This window comes from Giraffa tippelskirchi, chromosome 14 (assembly GCF_054371585.1).
Source record: "Giraffa tippelskirchi isolate mGirTip1 chromosome 14, T2T-mGirTip1v1.2.pri, whole genome shotgun sequence".
Classification (NCBI taxonomy): Eukaryota; Metazoa; Chordata; class Mammalia; order Artiodactyla; family Giraffidae; genus Giraffa; species Giraffa tippelskirchi.
In genome coordinates this window covers 67,109,938-67,131,436 of record NC_137288.1, presented here as the reverse complement: position 1 = coordinate 67,131,436, position 21,499 = coordinate 67,109,938, and the positions used below count along the sequence as shown (strand labels likewise).

Genomic DNA, 21,499 nt, shown 5'->3' with positions numbered 1-21,499 from the left:
GATACTTAAGTGGACTAACCCTCAATTTGGCTTTAATTATCAGTGGTAGATATCAGAAGTTTAGACAAAAGGGTTATTACAAAAGTTTTAGTAACTTTTAAATGAGATAGAAATTTTTAACTTAATCAAGAGAATTAACTCCAATATAAAATAAAAAGTTTAAAAAAGAGAATCACAGGGATGTATTGTGCAGCACAGGGAATAAAGTCAATATAGTACATACAGGTTATTAAAAAGATAAGTGGAATATAACCATTAAAAATTGTTAACCACAAGTGTTATACACTGAAAACATAATTTTTTACAGTTTAAAAGAGAATTACCTATTTACATTTCTTACTAAGATTTTTATACCAAGTCCAGATGCTTTGCCTAAAGTCTTGGTTTAAACTTTTCAGATGGATTTAATGCCTTTTATTAACAAAGCTGGTTGTGAATGTCTTAATGAAAGTGATGAGCATGGATTTGACAACTGTTTACGAAAAGACATGACCTTCTTGGAATCTGATTGTGATGAACAGGTAACTGAATGCTTAGGGCTTGTAGAGATTATCAGTATTTGTGCCCACACATGTTTCCATCTCATGGTTTCATGTCTCTCCTTTCCAGATGATCACTTTTTCCTCCCTTTTTATAACTTTGCCTCTGTCTTCTGACCCTGCCGACTCACCCCCTTTGTTCATTTATGCCAGCTGTACTGCGGAGAATCACAGAACTCTTGGATTGTCTGGAAGGCTGGGTTGAGCCTTCACTATTCTTAAGTCCTTTTGTTCATTCTTGACCTGCCTTCATACTTTCTACCCACTTAAATGAAACTTAATTAGATGAGCACTCCTTTTATGTCTAGTCCTCACTCCCAGTGTAAACCTGTTGTATTTCCCTATACTTTCCTGCAATGTTGTCACAGAGAAAATGGGGTAGTATAGTTATGCCTTGATTGCACCATCTCTGTCTTCATCTTGCCTGTTATTTAAAATTTTATTTTCTTAAAAAATTTTTTCTTATTTAATTACTATACCATTGCCTCTCTTTGTCCCCATTCCAATAATCTTTTATATGTTCACAAAAGTTATTTCTCTAAAATAGAAATCATATTTATATTTTGATTTCTTAGAAGAGTTAAGTGATTCTTCAGTGGCTTCAGGAAGAGGATGTCATATGCTTACTGACTTTATATACTTCTAGCTTTTTACTCTCATATCCTCTTCACCTATGGTTCAGGTCCTTAAATGGGTCGTGTTTATTTCCTGACACACAAATACAGGTCAAGTATTAAAAGTATTTACATAACCAAAGAGAGTAGTCTAAGTATTTTCTTAAGCAAATAGACCATAGTGATTTGAAATAAATCTAGATCCCATCTTCCTTTGCTCCAGCCAGAACTACCTTATTTTATTGCTTGAAAATACCGTTCACATTGTGTGCCTTGTAAATGGTGCCCTAAACGTAATGTGGTGATGTGTATCAGAAGGGCTGGCTACAGCTTCCCTGAAATCCTCCTGCTGAGGAAACCTTCTTCCCAGGGTGGTAGCATAGGTACCTTCAGCAGACAAAGTTTTGGCTGGAAAGAAGATTGAGTGAATGAATCAGAGAGAGGCATTTCAGCAGTTTTGTATTTCAGTTCCCTTGGGTGACTTTCCAGATTCAGTGAGTCAAATACATTTAGGATGGAGGTTTGGAGGTTACTGATAGAGCTGTGAGGCCTATTCTCTTGAGTTTTGAATCAAATAGAGTCCATTTGAGATCTAGTCTCTCCATATAACCTGTGTGCATTGTCTCCAAATTGTCAAGTGACACGGGTAGATGCATCCACAGATAAACTGTTTCAGAAAATATTAAGCTTAATATGTTAAAATACATAGTTTAAGTTTTAATTTGGGGGTTTTGTTTAATTTTTTTTGAGGGGGGAGCAGATTGTTGCCAGTTTTTAGGTCACAAGGCATTAGGTTCTTAACATATAATTTTAATTAATTCTGTTAAATTTTGTTGTTATTCCTTTATAAAAATAATAGATTATTGTATTTCTCAAATGTCAAACTAAATCGAGTTACTTTCAGCTTACTGATATTCTGTATTACATTGGTTTTGTTAGATGAATTAAATTTTTTCTGCTTCTTAATTATTTTAATTCTCCTTAGCTGTTGTGTTACTTACTTAAGATGTTTTAACAGCCCTTTAAAAATGAGACAATTATTTTCTTCACAGCTTCTTATTACTGTGGCATTCAATCAGCCTGTTAAGCTTTATTCAATGAAATTTCAAGGGCCAGATAATGGTGAGTAATGGGCAGCTTTTCTTTAAAGTAACTTTCTGCTCTATAGACCTGCTGGCATATATTCAAAACTTTTCTTTGTTTTATATTGATATACAGTTGATGTACAGTCGTATATAAGTTTCAGGTGTACAACATAGTGATTTACAGCTTTTAAGGATTATACTCCATTTACAGTTATTCTAAAATATTGGCTGTATTCCCTGTGTGTATCCTTGTAGCTTATTTATTTATTTTATACATACTTGTTTGTACCTGTTAGTTCCCTACCTCTATCTTGCTTGTCCCCTTCCCCTCTTCCTTCCTAGTAACTAGTTTGTTTTCTTTGTTTCTGAGTCTGTTTCTTTTGTTAGACTCACTAGTCTGTTTTATTTTTTAGAGTCCACGTAATAAGTCATACCATGCAGTGTTTGTCTGTTTCTGTCTGACTTGTTCCGCTCAGCAGAGTATCCTCCAAGTCCACCCCTGTTGCTGCAAACGGCAAAATTTCATTCCTTTTTATGGTTGAGTAGTATTTCATTGCATATATGTATATACTCCCAGCTTCTTTATCCATTCTATTACTGGTCCCTTAGGTTGAAACTTGTTATTAAATGGAGGTAGAGATCTCTTGTTTTGGGAAAGAGTGAAATTGTTCTTGGAACAAAGCAATGACAAATAATGTAAGATTATTGGGCCAAAAGTAATTTAAAAAAAACTTTTACCGTTTTTCCTCTTCATCTGAAAACAAGGGAGCCCTTTCTTCCAGCTAAGAGTTCTAGGTTTGAGGTAGCTGTTTTTCAGGGTGGAAACTGGGGGAGGCTTATTTCACCTTCTTCCCATTACAGGCGATAAAACTAAGGCCTAGATCCTCCTATGTGTGTGCTAATTATAGTTGCATTTTCTTTATACATGTTATGATGCTGTAAACATGATTGTACAAACTTGGCATTTCTCATTTTGTTCAATAAAGAGTTGTCCTTACTCACCCCACCCCCTTTTTTCTGTTTCTTTTTTTTTTTTTTGCTGCCGGGGGGGGGGGGTGGACATGGGAGGGGCCTGAGGTGGGGAATGGGGACTAGGATTTGATGTTGCTTTCTTAGTTGTTTGGGAGAAATTGTGCCCTGTTTATCAGATAGCATTCCCTTAAGTCATTTACTATTCTCAGTTTCCATGGGTTAATGATTTTTTCACTAGTAAAATTGTTAATTTATTCTGAAAATACAAAGTATTTGTAAAAGCAAATGCCATAGAAATGAGTATGTAAGCAGTGTGGCTATGCTAAGATTCCTTGGTCCGTCACAGAATACTGGTCTGAAGCTAGAGAGACTAAGACATTCTACAGGGTGGTTTTAGCACTGAGCGCAGCCTAATCCCTAAGACGAAATTTGGCAGTTTGTGTCGTTAATTTCCTCTGGCTAAATCTTGTCACTGATAGTGCTTTTCTCCTAAATAACAAAAGATGCCAGTTGATGGCAGCCGCAAGACTCAGCTCAGTGTTTCTTTTATGAAACTTCTCATCATCCTGCAAGTGCTGTCAGACTCCACTGCCGCCTTGCCAATACCTCCTCCCTGGGAGCTGTACATTCCTCATTGCCTGTCTCTTGCAGTTGAGGGCAGGAACTCTGTGTATATGTATGTATGTGCATGTGTGTTTTAATCTGGTATTCCTGGTACTTAGTGTAGTTTTAGCAGGCCAAGAATATACCACTAAATGTCTATTGAGAGAGGAGGAGTATGGCTGTGAAAATACTCAGACATTCTTAAAATTTCTACAGATAGAGGTAGGTACGTGCATATGTGGGCACATCTGTTTGTATCGAGTGAACGTAATGATAAAGAGGACAAAGTATTATGTGTTTGATGTTAGCATTTAATTTTATTCTACTGTTCTATAGGTCAGGGTCCTAAATACGTAAAAATTTTTATCAATCTACCACGATCTATGGATTTTGAAGAGGCAGAAAGAAGTGAGCCAACTCAAGCTCTGGAACTAACAGAGGATGATATTAAAGAAGATGGTATTGTCCCTCTTCGTTATGTTAAGTTTCAGAACGTTAACAGTGTAACTGTAAGTAGTGTTTCATTCAGATGTATGCAGCGGGTTGTGGGTGACAATTCATGCCGTCTTCAGTGTCCTAGCTGATTCAAGTTATCCTTAAAAATGGTTAATTGTCCATTTGGTTTGAAATGCATAAAATGTCTAATGAGCTAATTAAATTTTCTTCTTTTTAATTCATCTCTGTGCCCTAAAAAGGAAGGTGGATTTTTTTAATTTGGAGGTTTGTCAAATACATATATATGGCATGTATATGCCAACTTTTGTTAAAAGTTTATTCTAAAACATTTATTCTTAAACCAGATACTCATTCTTCCTTCATACGTGGTAATGAGTGAAGATACATTTCTAAAATCCAATTTACTTTTGAATCGTGCAGTGGCCATGATCTCGGTAAAAATTGACTTTTTAAAAACATAATTTTGTGTTATCTTAATTTACATTAAGAAATAAGCAGCTTTTTAGCAGTTACTAATTGCTTTTTTGAATTCTAGTATTAAACCCAGCACATGCTTCTAAACCACCTGTCAACCAGAGCCCATTCCATCAGAGAGGGGGTTTGGGAGGGTTAGAGTAGAACGCCAAGGAGGAGGAGCGGGAACCAGCACAGAGCCACCTGGGAACAAGGCAGCAAAGGAGCGGAGTTTCTGTGTGTCAGTGGGCTCCGGTTTTTGTAAATTAGAAGAGGGCTGTAGCCGTGTTCATTGTGGGAAATTTTCAGTGGAATTTCACAGAAGATACTTAGTGGCAAGATAAAGGATTATATTGAGTTTTGAGTAGAAGTATTTTACCCAGATGAAATTAAAGAAAATGGTTATATCAAACTGGAACACTGGTTATGAAATATTTTCTTGACTTTATTCATTTGTAACATTTATTTGTAACATATTTACAAATATTTGTTACGTATTTGTAACATTTATTTGTAGCATTCAGTTAATAACACCTATTGCTTTATGTAGTGATGGGAGGAAGGCATTTGTTTATTGGAAAAAGCCCTTTAAACCCAGAGATCCTAATATAATCTCTTCTGTCTTTGAGAATCATTGAACATAGTTAACTTTGTGATAGGTTTACAGTCTTTACTGTGTCCTATTAAAATCATACTTTTAAACTCATAATTTTAGTCAGTGACTTAAATTCAGACACAGAAAGCACACCTGTCACTTTTTTTGATGATAAAGTTGAAATTGAAATGACAGTTTTGATCAGAAAATCTAATCAAAATAAATATATGAATTTTTAAAAGCAGTAAATATAAACTTCTGTGCTTAGATTAAAAAAGCATTGCAAATAAATAGAGGACTAGTTTAACAGTCTACTTATTAGAAACTTGAAGTTTTTGTTTGGTAAGCTCAATTCGAGATGAACCTGTGGTTGCCTAAAAAAAACGACAAAAGTGACTTTCATCTGAAAATGAATGTTGCCCAAATCAAGAGAGGCAATATTCTTAAGTAGACAGCATCTAGAGTATTATTTTTTAAAATGGAGCAAATTTAAATAATCCAGTGTATTGAAAAAGAACCTATGAGTAAAGCGTCTGTCTCCTAACATCCTGAGGGGAATTTTTAAATAGAAAGTATAAAAGAAGCAAGCTTAATAAAACATGAAAGGCACAGTATGGGCTTCCCAGGTGGCTCAGTGGGTTAAGAATCGGCCTGCATTGCGGGAAATGCAGGTTTGATCCCTAGGTTGGAAAGATCTCCTGGAGGAAGGACATGGCAACCCACTCCTGTGTTCTTGCCTGGAGAATCCCATGGACAGAGGAACCTGGTGGTGCATAGGGTCGCAGAGTCGGACACGATTGAAGCTACTAAGCAAATACAGAGATGAGCTTAAAAAAAACTTGCAAAGCACAGTATAGTTTTAGGAGCTGATTTCCAGTGTTCTCTTTTTTCTTTTAACATTTTAGGGAATAGAAAAAATGACGGAGTATCAGAAAGAATATAACTGCCAAGATTTTCCTCAGTAAAAAATTATAATTTTAGTAAAATTTCAGTAGCATTCTGTCCATTGTAATCTTGAGTTTCATACTCTTTCAGTATTCTGTAAATAATTTAATTTTGATCCTTTAACATTATCATGCCAAATCACACAGAGCTTACATATGTAAGTATCCTGCCATGATCCCCCTGGACAAGGTAAGAACAGTCAAGCAGACAGGAGATTTGATGATGCACTAGGAATCCTAGTGTAAATGTAGTTTGGATTAATCCTTATAAAGAATGGAAGGTATTTTTATTAATAACCTAAGAAAACCGATTAAATGAGCATTTTTATCGAAAAAGAAGTGTAATCATTAATGGTAAAATTCTTCGTGTGTGTAGATATTTGTTCAGTCCAATCAAGGTGAAGAAGAAACAACAAGAATTTCATATTTTACTTTTATTGGGACTCCAGTCCAGGCAACAAATATGAATGACTTCAAACGAGTAAGTTTGTTTAAATGATATCTAGGAGAAATAAAAATAGTAATTTTAAAGAAATAATTTAAAATGATCAAAATCATATTATAATATATCATGGAATTTTATAAGGATAAACAGAACAGTAGGGTCTTCTAATCACATTTTTAGATTTCTTACTAAGAGAAATCTCTAATAGAGATAAGTCTCATTGACACCGTGTCTATTAATGAATGGCATCCAAATAAGGTATAAATTATTGTTTTGTTATAGAAGGTAGCTAGAAATAGTGAAAAATTGGAGTACATGAAGTCATTATTAGTGAATTTTTAAGAACTTTGCTTGCTTATATTAAGATTTTGATTATCATTGTTTCTGATGAAAACATATTTAAAATGACAGTGATTTTAATCAAGAAGAATGGGCTCCTTTACTTCAGTAAGATACTTTCAAACCATGTCTTTGTGCAGAAGAACACATTTCAGCAAATAACTCTTCAGTGAACAGGCTATGTGTTCAGTGGCTTTTTTGGTTTGGTTTTTGTTTTTGAGGACATACTCCTCTAAGATTTGCATAAGAATTTATGTTACCATGGGACCTTTGGAAATGAGAACATTGTTTCATTCTTAGAACTACTTCTAACTGGTAACAGTTCCTGAGGATGACCCTTAAAATATACAACCGCAGAGCATAGATGTGCCATCAAGAACTTTATCAGTACAGAACCCAGTTGCTGTACACAGATGAAGTGTGCAGCAGCACAGGAGAAGTAGGTATTGCAGTATTTCCAATGGCTGCATCTGGCAGGTGGTCTAGAACTTGGGGTGATTATTAAGAGAGGAAGCGTTTCCCCAGGGCTGCCAGTGTGTGGAGGAAGAGGCACCTGGTTTACCAATTTAGACCCCTGTTTGGGGAATTGAAGCCATGGAACACCCAGAAAACTCATTCTTTTTGATGATACTGCAGGTTTAATTTTAATTCAATTGCAGGAAAATTAATAAAATTTCATAACAGTGGATGAACTTAATAAAATTGGACACTGACAATAGATATTTTAAGGTCATTTTCCAACTGCTGTCTTCCTGTCTCACAGCATAGTTAACTTTTAGGAGCTGTAGGAACAGTTTTGTTCTTAGATCTGTCATGTGGGATGTTTGACATACGCATAATGACAGGTCAGAAGAAGCAGAGATTAAACATCTACGTTTTTATGATACGAAATGTGCTGCACTGGGAAACTGTGTGAGCAACAGAGACGTTTTGGCTGCCTGCTCTGCTCCTTTGCTTGTCTGAATCAGATGCCGTTGGATTTGGCTTTAACTGTGCCTTGCATAGTTTGCATCTAGCCCAATTCTTTCTTAAGATGTATTACTCTGTATCCCGTGATTTCCTCATCCTGTTAATGCGACTCTGGTTTCCTGCTGCTCACCTCAGCTTGTGCTACTTGATTGCCATGTTTCCTCCGGGTAACCCCTGCTCTTATTAATCTTCTTACCAGCCTGCCACGCAGTTACAGGTTTCCTAATAATTGCCCATCTCAGGATGTCTCCTCCTCTTTGTTTTTAACATCCCCTCTCATATCCCTAGCACTTCCCTGGTGGCTCAGTGGTAAAGAGTCCACCTGCCAATGCAAGAGATGTGGGTTCAGTCCCCGGTTCAGGAAGATCCCCTGGAGAAGGAAGTGCAGCCCACTCCAGTCTTCTTGTCTGAGAAGTCCCGTGGACGGAGGGGCCTGGTGGCTACAGTCCATGGGGCCACAAAGAGTCTGACACAATGCAGCAACTAGACGACAGTCCACATCTCTGCTAGCCTAGTCTCTCTTTCTTTGACTGTCTTTAGGACAGTAGGGGTATTTTTCTTTTCTTTGAGAATATTTGTGTTTGTTCTATAATACTATATGTTTAACTAGGTACTTTTTTTACCTTATTGAAAATCACTGTAGAACAGTAGTTCTCAAAACTTTATGGTCCCAGGACCCCTTTAGAACTGTTAAAGATTATTGTGGGCCAGTATTTATCTAATACTACCATCTTAGAAGTTAAAACTGGGAAATTTAAACAATATTTATTTATTTACAAATAATAAAATTATTGTGTTAGCACAAGTGATTTTTTAAAATTAAAATACTTACTTTCCAAAACAAAAACCAATTTTGTGAGAAGAAGAACATTGCTTTACATTTTGACAAATTATTGTTACAGTCTAGCTTAGCAGAGCCTCTCATTCTCATATTTGCCTCTGCATTCAGTTTTGCTGTCATCAGTCATGTAGCCTCTGGAAAACTTTATTGTACATTGTGAGACAATGAGAGTTAAAGAGGCAAATAGCAATTTATTTAGCATTATTATGAAAGCACTTTTGACCTTAAAGACTCCCTGAATGGGTTTCAAGGTCACCCAGCTTGGATCACATTGAGAACTGCTGCAAAAATTATGTAACAGTGTAATGGATTTCCTTCTTGGTGTTCTGGACTTCTTAATCCTTTGCTTTTATAATGTCTGATAAATTTTAATTGAATGATTTTCTTATGTATATTAATGGTACATTTTCTTCCAGTAGTTTCTGAATGAGATTGCTCTGCTTGTGTCCTTCATGTCCTGTAGTGTTATTTCTCAAAAGTAAGCTAATATTTTAGTAGTTTTCATATTGTGCTAAGCCAGCAACTTTAGTGTAGAAAAGCTGCAGTTAAAAAGCTAGCTTATGTTTAACTGAAATTGGCCTTATTGAGAGTCACTTATTAAAAGCCCTCAGTGAGTTTGGATTCTAGTGAAGGAAATAATAGATCCGTGCTCTGATCCTTGTTGTCCTTGTGGTAGTGTGTTATAGTCATAATCTCTGATAGTAACAAGTTGATATTGTTAAAGGGTAATGCCCTAACATTTGGAATACTAATCAGTATGAGTCAAAGCTTAGTTCAGGGCGCTCTTCTTCTGCAGAATATTCTCATCCTTTCAAGCCTGGTGATACTTCCTTCTTCCCAAGAATGCCTGGGAACAGATAAGACTATTTTGTGGAGGAAAAGGGCCTTTGCACTTAAGTGGGAGTAGAAATGGATAGAGGAAAAGGTGACAGTGGGCACTCTAGGTAGAATAGAATGGAAAACAGGAACCCTGGGCATGCAAGTGAGATGGTGCAAGTCCTTCATTCAAGGACAGGTCAAGCGTGGCACTTTCTCTTTACTTAGTCAATTTGACTTTTAAAGGCATTGCACATAGTAATTAGAATTTAAAATTTCAATATAGATTTGGCATGTGTTCTATCAGCACAGAGAGGAAAGTTCCAGTACCTCTTTGTGTAGTGAAGAAAATTATATAAAATAATTTTAATGTATGATAAAATAGAATTATGTAGCATTTTCAGTTTCTATTTTTATGTTGCATGAGTTCCTAGATAATTTTAGTTCTCAGAATGTCATTGATTTTCTCCTTATGTTATTAAGATGACTGAAGCTAAGGTAATGCTGTTGAATCTTGGCTGTGGATAGAAGTCTTAGACTACCTTGCATACTCTTACAGTTTTAGAAGGTCATACATATCAGATTTGGGAGACTAGAATATACCTTCCATTTTTCGTTTTTGGCTCATAAGAGGCATTGTGCCCAGATTATAATATGTACTTAGGCTATCTGTTGTTGTAGTAAATGTATCCTTTATGTTGCAGCATGAAAAAAGCTTGCCATTTTAATTGGAAGTAGATGTTTTCTTTGCAAAAATATGCTCTTCACATGGTTTGCTTTATTTTATTACAAAAGTAATATAAGTGTTCAAAACTGAGCAAAAGTGAAGGAACTTCTGCTTCTTAGGGAATGAGGTGCATGTGAAAAGCAAAGCAGATTTTCTATCACGGTAATAAAAATAGACTTTTCTTAACTGGCCATTCACTGTATCAGCTATTTTTGTAACATTTTTGTCTGTTTATTTTTCAGCTTTTTTAATCCAACTCAAATGAACTAAAAACAGAAGATTTTTAAAAATGAAGTAATATAAAGATTGGCCTTATCTCACTCCACTCCCCTCCTTGCTTCTCTGCTCATCTAGCACCTGTCTGCTCTCACCCTTCTCATGTTCTCGCCATTGCTGGGGCAGGATTTCTACAGCTTCTGTCATCTGGATCAGCCCTCTTGTTGCCTAGATTTCCTCAACCATCTCTGTCTTCAAATCTCATTCTCATCAGTGTTTCTCAGTGGCCTTTGTTTTGTTTCAGTTTTTGTTCTGGTCTTGCAACTAGGTGCTTTAGTCTCGTTACCATACCAGGTTGCTCACCCAACTTTGTGGGGTTTTTTTTGTTCTTTTTTTCACTTTCTCCTGTCATTTAATTTTGTACTACATTTTGAGAAATAATATTGCAGTGAAACTTACGTTGTCATAAATATTTTTAGATTTAAATAGTTGGATAATGTTTTAATCCTATCTAAAGTTTATATTTTTTAGGAACAATAGAATCATTTTGAAAATCAAATATGAGCAGTTTCACCGGTTCTTTTATATTAGAGCTAGTGTAATATATTGATTAGGCTGAAATTGAGAGGTATGGGTTTTCTCATTGGAACTGTAGCCCTAGAATCTCTTTGCTGATTAATTGTGGGCCTGTCCTCTGCTTTGCCCACGCAAGTGAGTTCAAGGCCAGTTGAAAGACTTATGGACTGAAAGTTAGGCTGGGTTAAAATATTAACATAGACGATCAATGGACTCTTTACTGAATAAATATTTTTGACACCTAATTTTGATGTACCAAAATTTGTGTTTGTCAGAGGTGTAATATAAAGACTTAAAAATGAATAAAAGAGCTTTACTGTTGGGGTGAGAAACTCCATGCTGGAATGCTGAATTTCTTCTTTTTTCCAGAGAATACACGTTGGCAAGCTGAGCGTTATCAGCCTGTGAAACAGTATGCAGATTCGTGTCTTCTGCTGTATCACATTTGCTAAAATGTTAATTTTTAATATTAATTGTTTTTGTTTTCTTTTGCTTGATCTAATAGCTCTGTGTTTTGTGTGTTCCCAGGTGATATAATGATCAGCAGTGCTTTCAGTGTTTACCTGCTTACATTCATTTGTGGCACAAATATTGCCACCTCTTTCTTAGGAAGACTCTCCCCCTCCCCCCCGGCTCTTAAAACCTGAACTTCTTACTCTCATCTACATACTCTTTTATGAGACTGTCTTCTGTATCTTTTTTGGCTTTTTGGACTTTGTAACACGTGGTTTCCTTGGATTAAAGAGGAGTTATTTTAAAGCACTAAAGTATTTTTCCTCAAGATGGGGAAAACAGCATTTCTTGCAGTATGTGATTAGGAATTCAGTAGAATGGGTTTTTATCATCTTCTCCCATGAATGACATTGACCCAGCCAAGTTCTGTTTTAGACCAGATTTGTACTGAAGATCTTTGTGAGTTTTGCTTGATTCAGACACTGCCTTTTGGACCAGAGTCAATTTAAAATATGAAAATTGTATTGACAAATCTACACAGAAATTTTGTTATATGTAAATATATGTTCAGTGGCTTGCAAGTAGATTTCCTTAGAGGCATTTCTGCCATGAGAATACATTATGAACTTTAGGCTTAAAGTAAATTGTTTGACTAGAATATAGTTTCAGAACCTTCCCATAGAGGCTTTGTTTTCTACAACTATTGTTAGAAATCAGATTTATTCATTACATTTTTATGCTGCCACATTTATAGCAACCTAGGACATTTTTTAAACCTTCCCATTGACTGAACCTGTATTTTTATTCTTTATATTTTAGTAGTTTATTTTAGTAACCAGGATTTTAAAAATAGAAACTAGGCAAAATTGGTAATTTTTAATCTGTTTTCATTGCATGTCTACATATTGATAGAAAAGTCTAGAAACCTGTCATCTTGGGCATGAAGACATAAGTTTAGCATACTCTTTTAATTCTATGTTATTTTGTGATTGACATTTGATATCTAATTGCCTAAAAATAGTATGCCAAATATGTTTCACTCATGTAGCGTCATCTTTTTATTAACTTCTCTAAACTGTCAACCTTGTTTTGAAAAGTTGCATTACTTTTTCTTAAAACGGTGTGAAATACCAAAAATAGCCTGCATGTATTTTAGTTTTAATTTCTAGAGGCTGGGAGGGGAGGGAGGGTCACAGTTTGCTTCCACAATGAAGATACACTGCATGCCAAAGAAATGCAAATATAAAAATGAATATAGGTTTTAAAAATGGTAACAGTAGTATTTTGAAAATAACTCATATTTCTAAATCAATAAGAGGTATATATAAAGTTATTCTTGTTCTTCCTAGGTAGTTGGCAAAAAAGGAGAAAGCCACTAAAAGTACAAAAGACACTGGAAGACCATATTGCAATCAGATCTACAGCTCCTGGATGATTGCTTGATTCTCGCCAGAGACTCAATATTTCATTCATTGCCATTACCAGTAAATCATTGCTTTTGTTCAGATGGTATCACTAGTGTTTCTATTGTAATCTTAATACATGCATTTGTAAATAAAAGTAACTACTTTTGCCAAGCTTAATTTTTGTTGTTCTAAGTAAGTATTTTCTCTCCATTTGTTTGAAAATTGGACACCTTCTGATTTTAGCAGAGATTTCAGTGTCTGATAGCATATTGATCAAAAGCCTGTTTCTCTCTTTAGAGGAGCAGAACTGTTTTAGGAACTAAGGAGTGTATGTGCGTTCATGTGCACACACAGCAAGTGATTTTGACAAGTGGACTTGGAATAGCTAACTATGTTCAGACGCATAGGTTTGTTAAACAGCAGTTGGGCATCTGGGCTATAGAAAACACCCAAATTATAAACTTCCAGAAATATGTTTAATGAGACGTAACTGTTCGCACCTAAGACTGTCAGTGGGACCACAGATTTGATACCCTTTTGGATAAACTTAAAATTTGAGTCATCTTTATCAACATATGTTGAAAGGTATGTTGAAATGCAACAGTAGGAAAAAATAAAGTCCTGTGAATTCATGAAGCAGCAGGAATTGATATCTTTTATTGAAGTATTTATTATTTTAACTACCAAATGATGCAGTGTAAATATACAGAGAACTTGGTTTAAAGTTGAAAATGAATTGGCCACGTGTATGTTTAAAACGTCTTTCACAAAAGGCTGGCAAGACCATCTGTTCTGTATGACTTAAAAATCTTAAACTGTAATCTAGAAAGGATTAATAAATTTAATTTTTAAATTTTTCTATTTTTAAAACTAATATTTGATTTTTAAATTTCTCCGACTATTTTAAAAATTCAGTGTTTGAAAAGAGTATATAGGACTTAATTTTGATTCAGTTAATAGTAAATTTGAGGGCCTTTTTGTCTAGGACTATGATCAAGATACTGATCTGCCTTTGAGACACCAATGTATTTATACATGTTTCTGAAAAAATTATGTCCAAGTTTTTGTGGTAATCACTTTCTGAAACCCTAGTGTCACTAAGTAATGTTTAGTTTCTTTGTATGGAAGCACATTAGCTGGTCTGTGGTGATGTCTACATAGTTTATGTATTTCCTGATTATGTTGCCTTGGATCAAATGGAAACAAAAGGGCAAGAAGCAAAGTAAATAAAAGTTTATAAAACACTCCTTAATAGAGACCATCTCAGATTAATCACGTCTTCAATTAAGGCCGAGATTAATATCAGAAGTTTTGTTTTACATTTTGTACATTTAACAAAATCTCTTCGGGTAATTGTTAAAAGTGCCTCACTTTAAGTATTGCTGACCTCATTTTATTTATACTTATCAATTTGAAAGTCCACTGAAAATAACTTCATATTTGTGAAGGATTGGACATCAGATTTATATTGTTTATGTGAATTTTCTATAACTCAGTTGATTGCATAATACAAACATTTAATAATTATTCAAATTGTAAACAGAAGTGAATGTTTATAGGTAACTAACATGTTTCACTATAGGAAGTTTTACAAATAAACATGCATAGTTGACAATTTAAATTACCAATCTGAAATGCTGATGTTTCTCCTAAAACTGTGTGTGTATACACACACACATACATATATACATTTGTATATGTAACACTGAATTTTTCAAATGAATAGGAAGAGCATTTAAAAAATGTAACCCTAGTTATTGTAACTGAAACCATCCATAGATAGTATTTTCTAGAAGACCGACAATAGGTTTATTGTGTGTCAGACAGCAAAAAACAAAACCACAAACAACTCACAAGACTTTTCTCTTGATTTTACTTATATTTTACATCAGGATGCATTATCTGTTGTGAAACAGTAATGAAATAGCCTATCCATAATAGAAACAAAAATATTTCAGTACAGAGTCTTTGTCACCCTGAGGCTGAGGGCAGGAGCAGCAGACAGGCTACCATACTCTTATGCCTGTGGCAGACATTTATGGTCCATTTTGACCAAATTTTCCCCAAGGCTTGCATTGTGTTCTAGAAACGACTTAATCTGTGAGTTGAAAACTGTCTGCTCTCTTTGTCTCAGGGCTGGAGGGTGTATGCTACATACTAAAGGAAAACTGCGGAATCTTGTGTTCACTTAGCTCTAACACCTCATTTTTAGAAGTGAAAATCTGTATTTTAGAAAGTTTGCCAAACACACATTGTGTTTTGTAATATTCATATAGCGTGTTTGTTAGGTAAGTGATTTTAACATACAAATGTTTTATTCCTTCACTAAGCCTATTGCCTATGGCAGAATATTGATGTCATCTTAAGCATCTTTTCACTTCAGGTTGTTTTTAGGTTTATTTTTTAAAATGTATTTTTAAAATTTTTATTGGCATATAGTTGTCTATAATGTGTTAGTTTTAGTTGTATAGCAAAGGGTATTGGTTATGCATATATCCATTTTTGTATTTTTTTTTAAATTTCTTTTTAACGTGGACCATTTTTTCAGCCTTGATTGAAATTTTTACAGTATTGCTTCCGTTTTGTTTTGGTTTTTTGCCCGAGAGGCATGTGGGATCCTAGCGCCCTGCCAAAGATCAGGGATTGAAGCCACACCTGCTGCATTGGAAGGCCAAGTCTTAAACACCAGACTGCCCGAGAAGTCCCCACTTTTTTTAGATTCTTTTCACATACAGGCCATTACAGAGTATTGAGTTACCAGTGCTGTACAATAGTCATTAGTTATCTGTATACAGTAGTGTGTATATGTCAAGCTCAATCTCCCAACTTACTCCTTTCCCCTTTACCCCCTGGTAAACGTGGCATTTGTTTTCTGCATTGTTTTATTTTTAGATCAGTACTTTTAAAAAATAGGCCCTACCTTGATAAGATTAAGTAGGCAGAGGGGTGCTTTTACACACTAATAAGATCACTTTTAAACCCTGGTCCATGCCAAATTAAGAATTGGAGAAGATGGAACTAGGCCCATGAGATCACTTTAGAATTTGTATATTCTACTAAAATCGTACACAGCGTGGAATAATATTAAAATCCTGATTATGACCCTAAACCTGCCAGGGTATTTCTCTGAGGAAGTTTTATTTACGAATTTTATAAATTGAACAGGCCAGATTTATTTGTGAAGCATGATTCACTGCTTATACTGGGATATGCATTTGAGATGCTGACCCATTGTGCCACTCAGGAGTGGGATCCTTGGAGTTTGACTCTCTGCCCCTCCTACTTGTAAGCTGTGTCATGTTGAGCAAGTAGTTTAGGAGCTTTAGTTTCCTCTTGAGTAAAAATGGGTCAAAACATGACTTCTTAGGCTTGTTATGAAGATGAAATGTGTGTTACTTTGATCTGGAACAAGGATAAGGCGTTGTCTTCCCCACCCTGTACCTCCGTCTTGCTGCCGCAGCTTTGGGACATCAGTCTTGGCTAAGCGGAGTGCAGCAGCCTCCATACTTGTCTCCTTGCCTCTGACCTGGCGTCCACCACGGGTCCTCCACACGGCTGCTAGTTTGCTTGTGAGTTTCTTCCCGTGAGCCCTCCCTCCTCAGCCTTCCCTCTCCCCTGACCCCCGCCCATTTCCCCTCGTGTGGTACACCTTACTAGCATTTACCAGAATGTGCTCTGATGACTAATGCCTTCCTCTGACCTAACTTGTTCACCTGTCCAGTTCCTGCTTATCTACAAGGCTCAGTACAAGAAAAACGGAAAGAAGTCAGGGCTAGTGATAATGTATGCCGCCTCTGCTGCCGTAACACCCTGTGGTCACTTCTTTCTGGTCCAGAGCAGGAAGTAGTTAATTATTAGTAGTCTTATTTACAGGCTTATGAGCAGTAATACAAGGACTTGTCCGTAGTACCAAACTAAAGTTACTTTGATCTCTGTCATCAATAAATATACTGAACAAATTCTCAGGTTCCAAGGGGAGATGAGGTAAATCTGAGAGACTGTAGAAACTTGCACTTTACCAAGGTAAGGAAGAGAATTTAGCAGAAGTAAGGAACTGTGGTGCTGGACAAAGTCCCTTGGACAGCAAGAAGATCAAACCAGTCAATCTTAAGGGAAATCAAACCTGAATACTCGTTGGAAGGACTGATGGTGAAGCTGAAGCTCCAGTATTTTGGTCACCTGCTGCGAAGAGCGGACTCATTGGAAAAGTCCCTGATGCTGGAAAAGATTGAGGGCAGAAGGAGAAGAGGGCATCGGCAATGCAATGTACATAAACTTGGGGCAAATTTGGGGAGATGGTGAGGGACAGGGAGGCCTGCTGTGCTGCAGTCTATGGGGTCACAAAGAGTCGGATATGACTGGGCGACTGAACAACAAGGAATAAGCTCATGCTGTGTACATAAAAGGACTGAGAAGTAAGTAAGATTTCTTAGATGAGGGAGGAGATGAAGCTAGAAGAGCAAGAAGAAAACCACAGCAGGAAGCGCCCCTTGCCTTGTGAAAGAGATCAGTCTGTTCTTAGTTTATGGGAGGAGGGAAGAAGCAGAGGAGTCCACAGTGACTGGAATACATGTGGTAGGAATACTGGTTCGCAGGAAAAGCAGCAAGTTGGGAAGGGAAGAGAAATACAGCTTGGGGTACAACAGTGCCTCGAGCGGTGTATCTGAGATGCTTTCTCTGAATTTAACGTGGAAATGTCTATTAGGTGCACAGAGTGTGTAACCGAACCCAGGTCTGGCTGCTCGCCGCTCTATCGCCGCTCCGCCCGCCTGGTGGAGCGTGGAATGGAAATTTGTTTTGGATGCCAGCGACCTGGGGTGATGGGGGGAACGACTGTCCAAAGGCCAGCTCCCCTGCCACTGACAACCAGTGGGCATGAGATTTTATAGGCTGAAGGAGGGGGCTACAGACAGAAACAGTACAGTCAGCTCTGACAGTCATCCTGAAGTTGGTCATTGGCGATCTGACTGGCATCTTGGTTAAGTACAGTTAATCTTCAGTTCCAGCGTCAGTTTGTTGCCATTTCTTGAGGCCAGCTCTCAAATTGTGGCAGCTCATATCATGGCTACAGTCTGGTCATTATGTTAATTTCTCCATTTGGTGGGAATTTCAGTATAAGACCTCCCAGCATATGGCTCAGACTAGTATGTATATCCCTTGAGAAGGAGCTAAACATCCTTGACCATGCTTACGGACTAAACGATTATTATTTGGTCTCCATTGACTGTTTTCCTTTTTTTCTACATTTTCTCACTTCTCTGATAAAACTTGCTCTTTGGTTAAAGTTTTTCCACAGACAAAAGGTCGGCTGAGGACTTGGGGCAAGGACCATAGGATCCTGCTCCTTTTCAGCAGGAATGTGGTCTTAGATCTTAGGGCTAGAGTTAGGGAACTGGGACTCATTTAGACACTGAAGTTGAAATAGGTGTATGAATGGGAGTGTCTAGAGAGAATAGAAAAGGAGAGAAGGAAACTAAGTGGCAAATACTAGGAAATACTAAAAAAATATTATAGAATTAGGTAAAGAGGTGTCTGAAAGCAGACTTAAGCAGGAGGAAAAAACAGGAGGAGTTAAAATGGTTTTAAATTCAAGAGGGGGTAGTCATTATCAAAAGTAGAAATAGTGAAATTGGTGAGGATATCTAATTGTCAATCCAGTAAGTTGTGGTAACAACCTTTGTAGTGCTTAATTATTAGAACCATTAATTATATTAATAATCTTTTGGTTGAAGGTAGCATTAGCAGACAGCTGGATTCCGAAACGCTTCCGGCAAAGGAATCACGAAGCTTTCATGGTCTACCACTGAACACAGTTTTACATGACAATTAGTAAGGCGTGGAGATTGATGGCAACATTCCATAAGAGGAATATAAAGCACGGCTTTGAAGATGCCATTAAAAGCTTTAGTCTTTCCTTATAATCAGGTGCTTTTTCTCCTGTATTTTGATTGTAATTATAAATTCTGTCCCATCTGTCATTCTACCACATTCTTTCATGACTACTTTTATTCTCTTGAAAGTTTTTAATTTCACAAAGATGATTCCTCTGTCAGAGTCTCGGATGGGTCATTCCTTAGTAATAAGATTTCTAATATTGTAGGGTAGTATTGAATGTGCAAATGGTCAAAACCTGCTTTTCTGCATTTTCCAGTCATTGATGGAGAGCTCCTTCACTGGGTCCCTATGATTTCCTGTGACCAAGCACTTTAAAATAGTGGGGCAGTTTTACTTCCCTGACCACACAATTCTCTCGAGTGAGTACAGTGACAGCATTCGGAATGAGGAAGTAGCCTTTACTGCAGGTGACTTGTAAGTTTAAAAGGGGTTATTTAACTCAAAAAAGGGCAACTGGCAGAGGGCCTAGGGTAAGTGCATGTGTGTGGGTGCTAAGTCGTGTCCAACTCTCTGTGACCCCATGGACTGTAGCCCATCAGGCTCCTCTGTCCATGGGATTCTCCAGGCAAGGATACTGGAGTGGATTGCTGTGCCCTCCTCCAGGGGATCTTCCTGACTCAGGGATCCAACCTATGTCTTGCATCTCCTGAATTGGCAAGCAGGTTCTTTACCACTAGCGCCACCTGGGAAGCCCATTTTTCATAGTACTCTAATGCAATTGTTATCAGAACTCTTCAATCCATCCATGCCATTTCAGGAATTAGCTGTTTTTACAGACAAATAACTTGATATCCTTTGTTGAAAGTAAGGGACTGTACAAGCTTGCTTTTGGACAGTTTATTCTGCTCCGTAGATCTGTCTACAGTTATGTATAGCAGTCTTGTTTGTGTTTGTTTTGTTTTCCTTATTTATTGAATTTATTTTTTGAAACTTTAAACTTTTCATTTTGTATTGGGGATATAGCTGATTAACAGTGTTGTGATAGTTTCAGGTGAACAGCCAAGGGAATCACCCATACATATATATGTATGGTGAGTTTTTGATTTCTAGCTTTGATGTCTTATTATTGGATAAATTTAGAGCTGCTCTATTACCCTAATATCATTCTAAGTTGAACCCTTATATTTAGGGAGTGAATTTAGTTTCTAATTATGCTTTTTTGCTTTAAAGTTTAGTTGGTGTGTTTTTAATGTATTATATTAGCTTTCTTTCGGCTAAGGTAAATTTACTTCTATTTCCAGCCTTCCTCCACCTCTTCCCCCAAGGACCACGTCCTTGCAGTTCCTGCCTAGGTCTGGGGCTGGTTTCTGATTGTTTTTACCTTTGACATACTCCAGGTTTCACATCTACTTCCACCGGAGGATGCAAAAATGCAGCTCAGTCACAAGGCTTCTTCCCCAGGATGGGCAAATTCCCTTGGGGCACACTGGCCTTGTTAATTTGACCTAATCTTTTGATACTTTCAAAAATCTGTTAAAATTTTGTCTAGCATTTTTAGTTGTCACCAGTGGGTAGCTCATCTGAACTACCTGGGGTGTCATTATAGGAAGTAGAAGTTTCAGATAAAGGCAATTTTTTATAAACTGTGCCTGAGATTGTTTCGTCCATGGTAAAAAACAGTTTTGAATCTGAAGTCAGGTCCCTTTATACTAGCTATGTTTTAACCATCCTTTAGGTGAGTAAAAATTTATGTTCATGAAAAATAAGGTTTCAAAATACTACAAGAAAGTGGAAATATTCAAATTGGAAAGATGCATGTACTTAGTGATGGAATGGATTCGGATAGGAGAAACCTTTAAAGATACTTAAAACACACAACAGCTTTATTAAGATATAATTCATGTACCATCCAATTCACTCATTTAACATGTACACTTCCGTGGCTTTTGGTATAGTCACAAAAGTGCAGCCATCATAGTCAATTTTAGAACATTTTCATCACTTCAAAAAGAAACTCCATTCCCTTTAGCTATCAACATCCCATCCCTTCATTACAATGACTCCTACATAACTACTAATTTACTTTTTGCTTTTATATTAGATAGATTTCTCTGTCGTGAGCATTTCCTGTAAATGGAAGCACATGATATGTAGTCTTTGTGCCTGGCTTCTTTGACTTAGCATCTTTTCAAGGCGCATCTATATGTGTCAGTATATATTCTTTTTTTTTAGCTGGATAACAAGAAGAGGTGGCAAGAATACACAGAAGAACTGTACAAAAAAGATCTTCATGACCCAGATAATCACAATGGTGTGATCACTCACCTAGAGCTAGGCATCCTGGAATGTGAAGTCAAGTGGGCCTTAGAAAGCATCACTACGAACAAAGCTAGTGGAGGTGATGGAATTCCAGTTGAGCTACCTCAAATCCTCAAAGGTGATGCTGTGAAAGTGCTGCACTCGATATGCTAGCAAATTTGGAAAACTCAGCAGTGGCCACAGGACTGGAAAAGATCAGTTTTCGCTCCAATCCCAAAGAAAGGCAATGCCAAAGAATGCTCAAACTACCGCACAGTTGCACTCATCTCACATGCTAGTAAAGTAATGCTCAAAAT

General features: G+C 36.8%; 1 protein-coding gene across 8 annotated transcripts in view; it reads left to right on the top strand.

Annotated features, from left to right (window-relative positions):
* The window catches only part of TXNL1 (thioredoxin like 1), a 31,592-nt gene extending 18,366 nt beyond the window's left edge, over positions 1-13,226 (top strand). For 2 of the 8 annotated variants that reach the window (XM_081562323.1, XM_081562327.1), the window contains exons 4-8: positions 399-521; positions 2,206-2,275; positions 4,150-4,322; positions 6,638-6,742; positions 12,997-13,226. In XM_081562323.1, coding sequence (XP_081418449.1) covers positions 399-521; positions 2,206-2,275; positions 4,150-4,322; positions 6,638-6,742; positions 12,997-13,086 — 561 coding nt within the window. In that variant the 3' untranslated portion in view covers positions 13,087-13,226. Of the gene's footprint in view, positions 1-398; positions 522-2,205; positions 2,276-4,149; positions 4,323-6,637; positions 9,334-10,640; positions 11,646-12,992 lie in introns of those variants that run through there. The other 6 variants (XM_081562326.1, XM_081562328.1, XR_014074742.1 and 3 more) reach the window with 5 other exon arrangements.
* Positions 13,227-21,499: the final 8,273 nt, after the last annotated feature.